At 46.1% G+C, this 12,629-nt stretch overlaps 1 protein-coding gene and 1 pseudogene across 1 annotated transcript; one reads left to right on the top strand and one right to left on the bottom strand.

The window, feature by feature from the left end:
* The first annotated feature begins 219 nt into the window (after positions 1-219).
* LOC136449998 (protein IQ-DOMAIN 2-like) lies at positions 220-3,562 on the top strand (annotated as a pseudogene).
* Positions 3,563-10,083: 6,521 nt separating this feature from the next.
* Positions 10,084-11,831, bottom strand: LOC136449999 (probable pectinesterase 67). The gene is made up of 4 exons (XM_066450251.1): positions 11,508-11,831; positions 11,235-11,397; positions 10,662-11,113; positions 10,084-10,548 (listed from the first exon to the last, which is right to left on the bottom strand). Exons 1-4 carry the CDS (start codon positions 11,771-11,773, stop codon positions 10,392-10,394), a joined length of 1,038 nt encoding a protein of 345 aa, XP_066306348.1. The 5' UTR covers positions 11,774-11,831; the 3' UTR covers positions 10,084-10,391.
* Between the last annotated feature and the right edge of the window lie 798 nt (positions 11,832-12,629).

Genomic DNA, 12,629 nt, shown 5'->3' with positions numbered 1-12,629 from the left:
AAGCCTTTGATTTGGTTTTCATTAATCGAAGATGTAATAGATTAGCTCATGAGTGTGCTTATCTAGTTTCCCATGATAACCTAGTGGAGGAGTGGCTTATAACCCTAGCTGGTCTTAGGGATATCTCAGACCACGATTGTAATCTTGTTCACGACTAATATACGAAGCTCCGGTTCCTAACAAAAAAAGGTCTCCAGGAAAGAAAAAAAAGAAAGAAAACGAAAAAGAAATAAATACTCCCACTCCCTCGTCCACCGGCACGAGAGGCTACGGACGCACCACCGCCGGCCTCCCTCTCTGCCCACCCGTGCTGCACCCGTCGGCCCCGCTCCTCAGCTTCCATCTTGTGTTGGTTAGTATTCGTTTGCTGCTGGATGACTTTCTTTGTTCTGATCCTGGTGGACCGTAGATCTGATCCGGCTGACTTGTTCTTCACAGCGACTCTTTCTTGTCGAAGAGTTTGGAGGCATGGGGAGGAAGGGGAAGTGGTTCGGTGCCGTCAAGAAGGTTTTTAGTCCTGAACCTAAGGAGAAGGAGGTAACGGCTCTAGGGATTCTTCTGTACGGGGCATTGTGTTGGATTTCCGTTTTAGTTTGTACTAGCCTTTGAACAGGATCTAAATCTCTCCTTTCCTCACTGCAAAGATTCCAGTCTCCTGATTTCAAATGTTGATGATAGAAATGCCAAATTTTCACTGACAGCTGCACACAATTTAATTTCTCACTTGTGGCCTTTTTTCAACTATGCTGTTGTGTGATGAAAAATGGAACAGGGATTATTTTAGCTTCACATTCAATAATTCCTGTACCGCCTTTTTGCATACTCCGGTATGGACTGAATTGTGCTCACAGACCAAATTATGCTGATGAAATGAACAGAAACTGCGGAAGAAGCTAGCAGCTGGCAATCCAAGCCCACCCCTAGATCTAACCCCATCCACCTCCTTGGAAGTCAATATTTCAGTGCCACCCCCTCCAGCTCTACCATCTCTTACATCAAATTGAGGTTGAGGTCCCTGAAGCTGTGCAGGAGCAGAGCAACCATAATTCTGTGGAGGCAGTCCCTGCTGTCCCTATGCAGATGTCAGTATTACCACCATGTATATCAAGGGAAGAGCTAGCTCCAACCAAGATTCAGACAGCATTCCGAGGTTACCTGGTAATATAAAATTAGCCTTGAATTAAGCTGTTTCGTGCATTTTGTAAGATATGGATGCCTTGTGCTACATCTTTGAATAATCTAGATAAGAACTCACTGTGCCAGTTAAAATATTACACTGGTTGCTTTTGTTAATAGCTAAAAAAAAAAGGTTGTTAATAGCTACTGGTAAAAAAACTAAAGATGATTCATTGTTTATTTACCTGGGCTGCTGCTTAGCAGTTTTGAGGATACAGTTCTTTTTTCTTATGATTTCCCTCCACATCAACATTACTGAACATGCAAGCAAATGTCTGTCGGCTGCAGACTTTCTCCTACAGTGTTCCACATTTAGGTGTTGGCAACCCACCGAACCTGCATCTTGTAGTCATTCAGTTATTATTTGGAAGTGAGTTCTCTTGGTTCAATACTTTTGCTATTGAGGATTTGTGTATTCTTTTCACAGCATTGTGTGGTAAATGAATTTTTATGAATCATAGCAAGTTTTCTAGCTTCAATTGCACCTTTAGGAACTGCTAGCTTCTAGTGTAATGCCCCTCGCCCCCTTTGATGCGATTGTTGCCCTTTCCGTTTATTTTCAGTATATGTTTATTGCAGTGGCCCTTAAATCAATCTTTCCAGGTGTTGCAATTGCAAAGTCATGAACTGGCAGTTGGTGGCAGCTACCTTTCATTATTCTTCTTACAGATACTTTTTCTGCCTGTGATATTCATGTATCTATAATACAAACAGAATTTTGTGAATGTTGACTTTTCAGTAGTGTATTTTGTTTGAATGCAAACATGGCTTCAAACTTCATGTTGCTTTTAGTAAAAGTGGAGAATATTATAGTTTGTAAATTGTAAGATGACGAAATAACTTTGAAAATTTGATTTTCTTACTCATAAAGAAGAATATAATTTATACTGTAAGTATGCTGAGACTTCCCTTCTTTGATAATAACAGGCAAGGAGAGCATTAAGAGCCCTGCGAGGCCTTGATTGAAGACACTGGTTGATGGTAATTTTATTAAGCGTCAAGCTGCAAGCACTCTGTGCTGTATGCAGACTCTAGCACGGGTGCAATCACAGATACGTTCAAGGAGACTGAAGATGTCTGAGGAGAACCAGGCCCTCCAACGTCAGCTCTTACTGAAACAAGAATTGGATAATTTCAGGGTAGGCAAATCTCAAATCCCTGCACAAGAAGATTCCATGTGCTGCTTGTTCACTTGATTTGAGTAATATTGTTTTTCTCCTTTTCTCTATGCCTTGAGATATTCACAAAATGTTGTCAAGAGCGCTAAACATATTCAGTTTGTAAATAAAACCAGATGGGTGAGCAGTGGGATGACAGTACTCAATCCAAGGAGCAAATTGAGGCGATCCTAATAAGCAGGCAAGAGGCTGCAGTAAGACGAGAGAGAGCACTTGCATACGCATTTTCTCATCAGGTAGGTTTCTGTTGTTCGTCAATAACAGGTGCCAATATGTATATTATCTCTTAGTGTGAGAGCATGCTTATAATGTTTCATTCTGTTCGTTGCAGTGGAAGAGCACTTCGAGGTCTGCCAATCCAATGTTTGTGGACCCAAACAACCTACAGTGGGGCTGGAGCTGGTTGGAACGCTGGATGGCAGCAAAGCCATGGAAGGGCCAGAATGGAACTGACAAAGAGAGCAACATTGACCGTGGATCCGTGAAGAGCATGAGCTTGAACCTTGGAGAGGGTGAGATCACAAAGGCCTTCAACCGTCGGGACTCTAAGCCAGACAAGCCAGCACCAACTACTCCAAAACTGATCCGTCCAGCCTCCAGGCAGTCCCCATCAACACTTTCTCCTAAAGTAACACCAATCCTTGTGAGGAAGAAATCCACCATGCCAAAGAATGGCCCTAAGCGTTCAGTCTGAACGACCAAGGAGGCACAGCATAGCCACCTCAACGGTGCGGGACAGTGAGAGTGTTGCAGGCTCCCCATCAGTCCCAAGCTACATGGTTCCCACAGAATCTGCAAGGGCTCAGTCCCGCCTCCATGGCTCGGCATTAAAGAACGGTGCAGAGACACCAGAAAAAGGAGGCTTTGCTGGACCCGCGAAGAAGAGGTTATCCTTCCAATCTGGAATGGCATCTCCCTCACCGATGAGGAGGCATTCTGGTCCTCCTAAGGTGGAAGATAGTGAAGAAAATTGTTGATCCGCCATATATCAGCAGCCTGGTAACTGATGGTGGAAACAAATGATACGTAAGACAAATGGATGGTGAGAGGGGCACTGGATTCTGCAGAAGTGCAGATATATTTAATTCATGAAGAAAGTTTGATGTTACACAAGTATGAAGAGTTGGGGTTTGTATTTTTGAACAATTATGACCACATTGGTTTTGATGTAAAAAAAAAGATTCATGGTTTCTGTCACTCAGTTTGATTAGATAATAGTTGCAAAAAAAAAAAAAAAAAACTCCGTTTGTTGGGTGCAAAACAATCTCAGTTTGTTTCTGAACCTTTGTATAAACAGGTTTTCTGTTTATGCGAGGCCTACATTTGCTCATGTGTTCCTATACGCCTCTAGCAGCAGCAACAACAACAAAGCCTTTAAGTCTTAAACAAGTAGTGGTAGGCTAGAGTTGAAACCCATCAGAAGCAATCAAGGTTCAGGCACGTGAATAGCTGTTTTCCAAGCACTCCTATCTAAGGCTAAGTCTTTGGGTATATTTCATCATTTCAAGTCTCCTTTTATTGCCTCTACCCAAGTCAACTTCGGTCTTCCTCTGTCTCTCTTCACGTTACTATCCTGGCTTAGGATTCCATTACGCACCGGTGCCTCTGGAGGTCTCCGTTGCACATGTCCAAACCATCTCAACCGGTGTTAAGCTTTTCTTCAATTGGCGCTACCCCTAATCTATCACGTATATCATCCTTCCGAACTCGATCCCTTCTTGTATGACCGCAAATCCAACACAACATACGCATTTCCGCGACACTTAGCTGTTGAACATGTCGTCTTTTCGTAGGCCAACATTCTGCACCATACAACATAGCAGGTCTAATCGTCGTCCTATAAAACTTGTCTTTCAGCTTCTGTGGTACCCTTTTGTCACATAGGACACCAGACGCTTGCCGCCACCTCATCCACCCTGCTTTGATTCTATGGCTAACATCTTCATCAATATCCCCGTCCCTCTGTAGCATTGATCCTAAATATCGAAAGGTATCCTTCCTAGGCACTACTTACCTTCCAAACTAACATCTTCCTCCTCCCGAGTAGTAGTGCCGAAGTCACATCTCATATACTCAGTTTTAGTTCTACTGAGTCTAAAACCTTTGGACTCCAAAGTCTCCCGCTATAACTCCAGTTTCTGATTCACTCCTGTCCGGCTTTCATCAACTAGCACTACATCATCCGCGAAAAGCATACACCAAGGGCGTCCCCTTGTATATCCCTTGTGACCTCATCCATCACTAAAGCAAACAAATAAGGGCTCAAAGCTGACCCTTGATGTAGTCCTATCCTAATCGGGAAGTCATCTGTGTCTCCATCACTTGTTCGAACTCTAGTCACAACATTGTTGTACATGTCCTTAATGAGCCCGACGTACTTCGTTGGGACTTTATGTTTGTCCAAAGCCCACCACATAATATTCCTTAGTATTTTATCATAAGCCTTCTCCAAGTCAATAAAAACCATATGTAGGTCCTTCTTCTTCTCCCTATACCGCTCCATAACTTGTCTTATTAAGAAAATAGCTTCCATGGTTGACCTTCCGGGCATGAAACCAAATTGGTTCATAGAGACCCGCGTTATTGCTCTCAAGCGATGCTCGATAACTCTCTCCCATAGCTTCATAGTATGGCTCATCAACTTAATTCCCCGGTAATTAGTACAACTTTGAATATCCCCTTTATTCTTGTAGATCAGTACCAATATACTTCTCCTCCACTCATTAGGCATCTTGTTCGATCGAAAAATATGGTTGAACAGCTTGGTTAGCCATACTATAGCTATGTCCCCGAGGCATCTTCACACCTCGATTGGGATACCATCCGGTCCCATCGCCTTACCTATTTTTATCCTTTTCAACGCCTCTCTGACTTTAGATTCTTGGATTCTCCGCACAAAGCGCCTATTGGTGTCATCAAAAGAGTCATCCAACTGAAAGGTCGTGTCCATATTCTCACCATTGAACAATTTGTCAAAATACTCTTGCCATCGATGTCGGATCTCATCCTCCTTCACCAAGAGATGCTCCCTTTCATCCTTAATGCACTTAACTTGGTTGAAGTCCCGTGTCTTTCTCTCATGAACCCTAGCCATCCTATAAATGTCCTTCTCTCCTTCCTTCGTACTCAAATGTTGGTAAAGATCCTCGTACGCTCTACCCTTTGCCACACTTACAACTCGCTTTGTAGTCTTCTTCTCTATGTTGTCCACACTCCTGTCATGGTACAAGCGTCTATAGCATTTTTTCTTCTCCTTAATAGCCATTTGGACTTCCTTGTTCCACCACCAAGTATCTTTAGCCTCGCCTCCACTTCCTTTGGTTACTCCACACACCTCTGAGGCCACCTTCCGAATGTTGGTTGCCATGTTCTTCCACATGTTGTTTATGTCGTCTTCTTCCTTCGAAGAGCCCTCTTTGATAACCCTTTCCCTGAATACCTCTGATGCCTCTCCTTTCAGTTTCCACCACTTTGTTCTTTCAATCTTAGCTTGTTTATCCCTATGGGCACACACCTGAAAATGAAAATCTGCCACCAAAAGCTTATGTTGAGAAACAACACACTCCCCTGGTATCACCTTGCAATCCAAGCATGCTCGTTTGTCCTTTCTTCTTGCGAGGACAAAGTCAATCTAGCTACTGTGTTGTCCGCTACTAAAGGTCACTAGATGAGATTCTCTCTTTCTGAAGAAAGTGTTGGCTATGATCAGGTCAAAAGCTACCGTGAAGTCCAGAACTTCCTCTCCCTCCTGATTCCTACTACCATACCCAAAACCTCCATGAATTGCCTCGAAACCTGCGCTTGTAGTACTTACATGCCCATTAAAATCTCCTCCTATAAAAAGCTTCTCACTACTAGGTATAGCTCTAACCAGGCCATCTAAGTCTTACCAGAACTGTCTCTTAGCACTCTCATCGATGCCTACTTGGGGGCATACGCACTAATTACGTTCAAGACCATATCACCAACGACAAGCTTGACTAAGATAATCCTATCTCCTTGCTTTCTCACTCCCACCACATCATTCTTGAGGCTCTTATCAATCAAAACTCCTACTCCATTTCTATTCATGACTGTCCCTGTGTACCAAAGCTTGAAACCTGTATTGTCCACCTCCTTCGTCTTCTGACCCTTCCATTTAGTCTCTTGAACGCATAATATATTTACACACCTCCTAGTCGCGGTATCAACTAATTCTCTTAACTTACCTGTAAGTGACCCTACATTCCAACTACCTAAACGGATCCTAGTTGGTTCGACTAGCTTCCTTACCCTTCGCACCGGTCGACTTAGATGCGAAGACCCTTGCTCATTTTTCACTACATCCGGGTGCCGATGTAGCACGCCACTAAGGAAGCGACGACCCGATCCTTGCTCACTTGACATCATTCGCCTCTAGATACATGTTAAACAATTGCAATCATAAAGCATACCAATTCACAATATTTATTGCTAAAAAAATCGCTATCTGTATGCAACTCCAGGCAGAAAGCGATGTACCAACTCTAGATTGTAAGTGCTCAGAATCATTAATCATCTCGTCGTGACGTGTTATGTATTCTTGAGTAACTCTCTACTTCCCTAGACCTCGCATAACAGATTTCAGGAACTGCTTTATGATTAGGGTACATAAATGATAAAACAATCTCAATTAACACGTATTCAATTTCTATTTATTTACGATTCTGCATATGGTAATCAGATTTTTCCAATAAGGCCTCCCTGGCTCACGTTATATTAGTACCAAGGTATTAAATAGTGCGGTAGAGTCTTACTGTCTGTGACCGGAAGATCCCGGGTTCGAGTCGCGGCCTCCTCGTATTACACAGGCGAGGGTAAGGCTTACCACTAACACCCTTTTCCAAACCCCGTATAGAGCGGGAGCTCTCTGTACTAGGTACGTCCTTTTTTTATTAAATAGTGGGCTAAGACATTAGCATCCTCTTCCAAATAGCTATAGTGAGAGCTATTTCATTTAGCAGTTTATAGAAAATATAAATTATGTATAGAAACATTTAACTAAAGAATTATATGAAAACAAATATTTAAATATAGTTACAATGCTTGAGGAGAACATGTCTCCACGCCCATTACTTAACTTTCATTAATAAATATGAATATTGATTGTAACCATGGATACGTGAGTGAAGTCGCAATGCCAGCGGACACAAGAAATGTCCAACTGGCTGATGGACACTCCGAATATGAATTTTAGCCTAGGAGGGAGAAATGTGATGAAATATCATTTGTTTTTTGCCCTTGGCCCATTTTTCTTTGTCTCTTTGCTCCCGTCTTCTCCCTTGGACTCACATGTCACCGCCGCCACCACCAATTGCCTTGCTGGCCATTGATCCTCTGCGCCCACTGCCGTCACTACAATCTCTTCGCGCTGCATCACGTTTTGCCATGGCATGTCGATGCAGCTGAGAGGTGACAAGGATTAGTCTCCCGTGGCAGCGAAGGGCACAGGGTTGGTTAAGGCTAGGGTGGGGAACAATCAAGAGGCGCAACGTAGAAGAGAAGACGGGCAGGCCGGTTGGTGTGCTGAGGTGCTACACGTGGCCGGGCCCGAGCCAATGCAAACTGGGTGTGCCCCGGGTGGTGGCGAGGCCCAGCGAGAAGAGGCACAACAGTGTGAAGGGTATCGGGGCGAATGGAAGAGATGCGTTAGCCGTCGCCGGCTATGGCCACTGACCCCAACAGAGTCTCTTCTATGTCTATGTGTTTTTTTACAGAAAGAACGACGGAAGCTTTGCCGCGATTTTTATTAGACGAAAAAAAAGATAAGTGTCCATCTAGTTTTTTTTAATAAAAACTAGGCCAAAAAATCATACAACTAAGGAGAGTGTTTTACTCATCCTACGCAATTTTGGTACAACAACGGGCCAAACATCCAAACTCACGCTGCTACTTGATTCAACTTATCGAATCGACCCAACTAAACAACTCAACTAACTAATAACAACGACAGAAAGAAAACATGACGACTTGCCAGGTGACACCTTGGGGCACCACCATGGCCAGACGGCAAAGAGCAACCACAGAAACTAGAAAGCCCAGCAATACCTCCATGGAGAAAACGACGCTAAAAGCGTCAACAAAGTAGCCCACTAAGGGAAGGTTTTCACCTATAACATCCAATACGATAGAAGAAAAGGTAGTAAAATGATGCCTCTGATAAGGGAACGACGTCTCATCCACGATTTCGCCCCGACCTCAACTAATTTCCACACTATCACCATCAGAGATCGAACCCTACCAAGGAGGTAGGGTGCCGTAATGGATCAGCAACAGTCCCGCCCGACCGCCACCCCTAGAGATGCCAGCTAGGAGAAAACGCCGGAAGAAGCCCATCGGAGAGTCCGCCCTCGCCGGAACTGGTAAAGCCGGCCCACAGCAGATCCGGCCAGCTTCGTCACGGAAGCCAACCCTAGGAAGGGGAAGACAGATGGTGGGGAGAAGAGTGCCAGGATCGGATCAAAAGAAGCCCCAGTCATCCAGCCCACCAACGTCCCAACCCCTGCCGAGCCAGCCCACTCCGCCATGTCGCATAGCCGCCGGGAGCCACCGTCGCCGCGTCGCTGCTGGCCACAACCGGGAGCTCTTGCCGTAGGGGACGGCGTTAGCACACACTACCCCTACACTCATGGACAGCACGGATCTGGCCGCCCCTGTGGGTTAGGTCGCCGAACTGCACCAGAGCGATGAAGCCCCACACGCGCCGACGAACTGCAGGGCACTGACAGCAGCACGTGGGCACCCACCTCAGCTCATACCAGCGAGAAGACCCACCGGCACAGAACCGGCCAAACCAGACACCAGAGCCGATCTGCCAGGCAGAGCTTCGAGGCCACCGTTGGACGCTGGATCTAGGCATGGAGACCGCAGATCCAGCTGCCGGTGACCCCAAAGTCCAGGACAATCACCGACCAGCACCACCCAGGCCAGCCAGCGCCGAGGAGAGGAGAGGGAGAATGAGGGGAAGGGAGGGAAGGAGGGAAAGGGCCCCGCCAGCGCCATCCTAGCGACTGCACGGCCTGCTGGTGGTGCGCTCGAGTGGCGGCGAGGCAGGCAGAGAGGCAAGGGAGGAACTTCAGGGGATGGCGGGGTTCCGCCTGAGCTGCTCGCAGGGAGCGACGCATGTCTATGAGCGTCGTTCCTTAGCCTGCGTTTAGTTCGCGAAATTAAAATTTTTGGATGTCACATCGGATGTTTCGGGGATATCAAAAGGAGTTTTCGGATATTAATAAAAAAAACTAATTACATAGCTCGCCTGGAAACTGCGAGACGAATTTATTAAGCATAATTAATCAATTATTAGCGTGTGTTAGTTACTGTAGCACTTACGGCTAATCATGGACTAATTAGTCTTAAAACATTCGTCTCGCGATTTCCAACCAAACTGTGCAATTAGTTTTTTTTCATCTATATTTAATACTCCATGCATGTGCCGTAAAATTCGATGTGATAGTTTGGGATGAAAATTTTTGGGACCTTAATACCGCAACACTGGTTGCTCCGTGGTGCCGACAAGGCAATGCCTCCCTCTTGCAAATTTGTCCTTTTGTCGTCATGGTTACAATAAACCCACCCTCGTCGTATTATGCGGCGACCGAGTTATTCCAACTCTACCAGCTTAATTATATTATATACTGTAGAATACAAATCAAAATTCTAATATAACCATATTCTCGTAAAAAAAATTAACACATTCGTATCTAATATTTACCCTTATAGCTAGAGGCCTAGAGCCAAACAAATGTGATGGGCTGGGAGCTGTTTGTCCAGACAAAAAGGTGCTTCAACATAAAGCAATGCGTGTACAGTAATTTGGAGCTCGGGATCAAACAATAATGAAAGTGTCACTCCTATGGCAAGAAAAGTATCGTCGTTCAGTGTGTCATCAATCAATCTGAATAATTTGGCGTTACACAGGTACACTACTCGAGAGCAGCGCGTCAGAAGGGTCTCGGCCGAACACGGCAACACAAGATGCATGTATGTGTATACATGCATGTCCGATCCGATCCATTGGGATCAGTAGTAGTACGCCGGCAGCCAGTCCTTGCCGTTGACGAAGTCGATGGTGAGGTACTTGGCCGCGTCGTTGAGAGAGAAGCGCCGCGACCATGGCACGCGATTCGTAGCGTCAGCGCCCGGCCCAGTGCAGTTGAACTCCGCGAGCATCACCTTGCTGCATGCGACGATCATATCGACAATCACAGCACAAATGAAAAGGCCATCAAGCTTAATTACGTACGATTCATGGCCACCATCAAGCTTAATAATAATAATATAATAACTTACTCGGTGCTGCCACTGTAGCCTATGGTGGTCCACCCGGCCGGGTTGACGGTCTTGGAGAGGTAGGTGTCGGAGAAGATGACGCGCGAGTCCGGCGCGCTGACGCGGCCCAGGTACACCTCGCCGACGCCGTACACCTTGCCCTTGAGGAAGACGAAGCCGCTGCTGTCCTCCTCCTCCCGTACCTGCGCGGTGATGGACCCGCGGATCTCCGTCCGCTGGTCAGGCTTCACGAAGATCTCCGGGCACTGGAACATGGACTGGCCGTTGCCGAAGATGAAGTCGATGTTGCCCTGGATGTAGCAGCTCTCGTAGTAGTGGCGGCCGGCGCTGTCGAAGAGGGTGTGGTGGGGACTGTAGAACGCGCAGTGGTAGAAGGCCACCTTGTCGCCGGCCACCATCGCCGCCACCGACCGGATCTCCGGGTCGTTCACCAGACCGACGCGTGCGCTGTTCTGTCGCGTCAAGTTTTGCATTGGATGGATCGTGCGTGTCAGCACCGTTATTGCCATTCTAGCTAGAAGACGTACGTACGTACAAACGGAAACGGGAGAGGGCGAGAGGCCGGGCACGGACCCTGAAGCTGACGCCGAAGACGACGACGTTGTCCGCGTTGACGGTGAACGCGGCGGACTCAGCGTTGTCGGAAGAGGAGGACTCGTGGGAGATGGAGGTCCGGCCTTTGCCGTTACCCCTCACGAAGATGAAGGGCTTGTTCTCCGGTATCACAACTTTGCCCCTGCATGCATCAACCATCCATGCGTGGTCGTTGGAAATCATCGTCATCATAAGAATAAAAGGAGAGGGCCAGGAGAAGTGCATCATGCGAATGAAGGCAAGCATGCGTGCCTGTGCAGGCCAGAGCGGAGGTGGACGATGATCCACTCGGCGTTCCCGGCAGGCACGGCGTCGATGGCGGACTGCACCGTCTTGAACTCCTCGTCCGGCCCAACGATCAGCGTCTTCTTCGCCTTGATCTTCTCCGTGAGCAGGGGCCCGTTCACGATGTCATCGCTTTTCTTGGCGAGCTTCGACTTGCCCAGCGCGCCGCCGGGAGCCCACGTGAGCACCGCGGCAGCGGCGAGCAGGAAGGTGAGGAGGCACGGCCGGGCCATCGTCGTCGTCCTCGGTTCTCGATGGCGCGTGCGATTCTGCAACAATAGCTTAGCTGGTTTCTAAGAGGCAATGACGCAGCGCAAGGGCCGGGACTCTTAACGCACCGCTCTGTTTCTGGCCGCTCGCTGCTGGGGTGAGGGGGAAGGCTGCGAGGTGAAAGCGGAGACTCTTTTTTCCCCCTCACATCTGGTTGTACTTCCCGCGTGTCCCCGTGGAATCGTCCTTGGCATGTGGTTTCTACATAGTAATCGCCTAATCCGTCATATTATACTAATCATAATCGCACACATATCGTGTTTTATAAAAATCAAAAGCACTCATTTAGTGGATTTACGGTCCAATTGATTCAACTATGAGATGTGGAAAAATTGATGTAAACTTTGGGCTGTGGAAAAACTACTATGAGCTACGTGACTAAAAAAAGTTATAACTATTTAATTGAAATTAACAACTATGAAACATACCTCTCTCTTTTATCTCCCTTAATAAAACAGGTATAAAACGTCTCTATATTTTCATCCATTTGAAATAGCAGAAGCTGAAAACCAAAATAAGGGTTTAAAAAGTTGAACCAAACACAGACTTAGATCCTTTAAATTTTAGATGTGAAATGAATTATTTTATAATACTAATTTGGATTTATGAATATTCGGTCTTACCGTGTACTTCGGCTACATGATGTAAAACCTTGATTAAATCTTTTATTAGAAAGAAATATTCTGGCTCTGTAAGAGTTTTGCATCCAACCATTCATTATTATAGATCCAGCCTCCAGCTGATGCAACTCACAAAAACTCAAACTCGATGACATACTAAGCATTAAGTCTATTAGAAGACAACCACCCATTCTTTAGG

Source organism: Miscanthus floridulus, chromosome 5 (genome assembly GCF_019320115.1).
Source record: "Miscanthus floridulus cultivar M001 chromosome 5, ASM1932011v1, whole genome shotgun sequence".
Classification (NCBI taxonomy): Eukaryota; Viridiplantae; Streptophyta; class Magnoliopsida; order Poales; family Poaceae; genus Miscanthus; species Miscanthus floridulus.
This window is presented reverse-complemented; position numbering and strand designations above follow the sequence as displayed.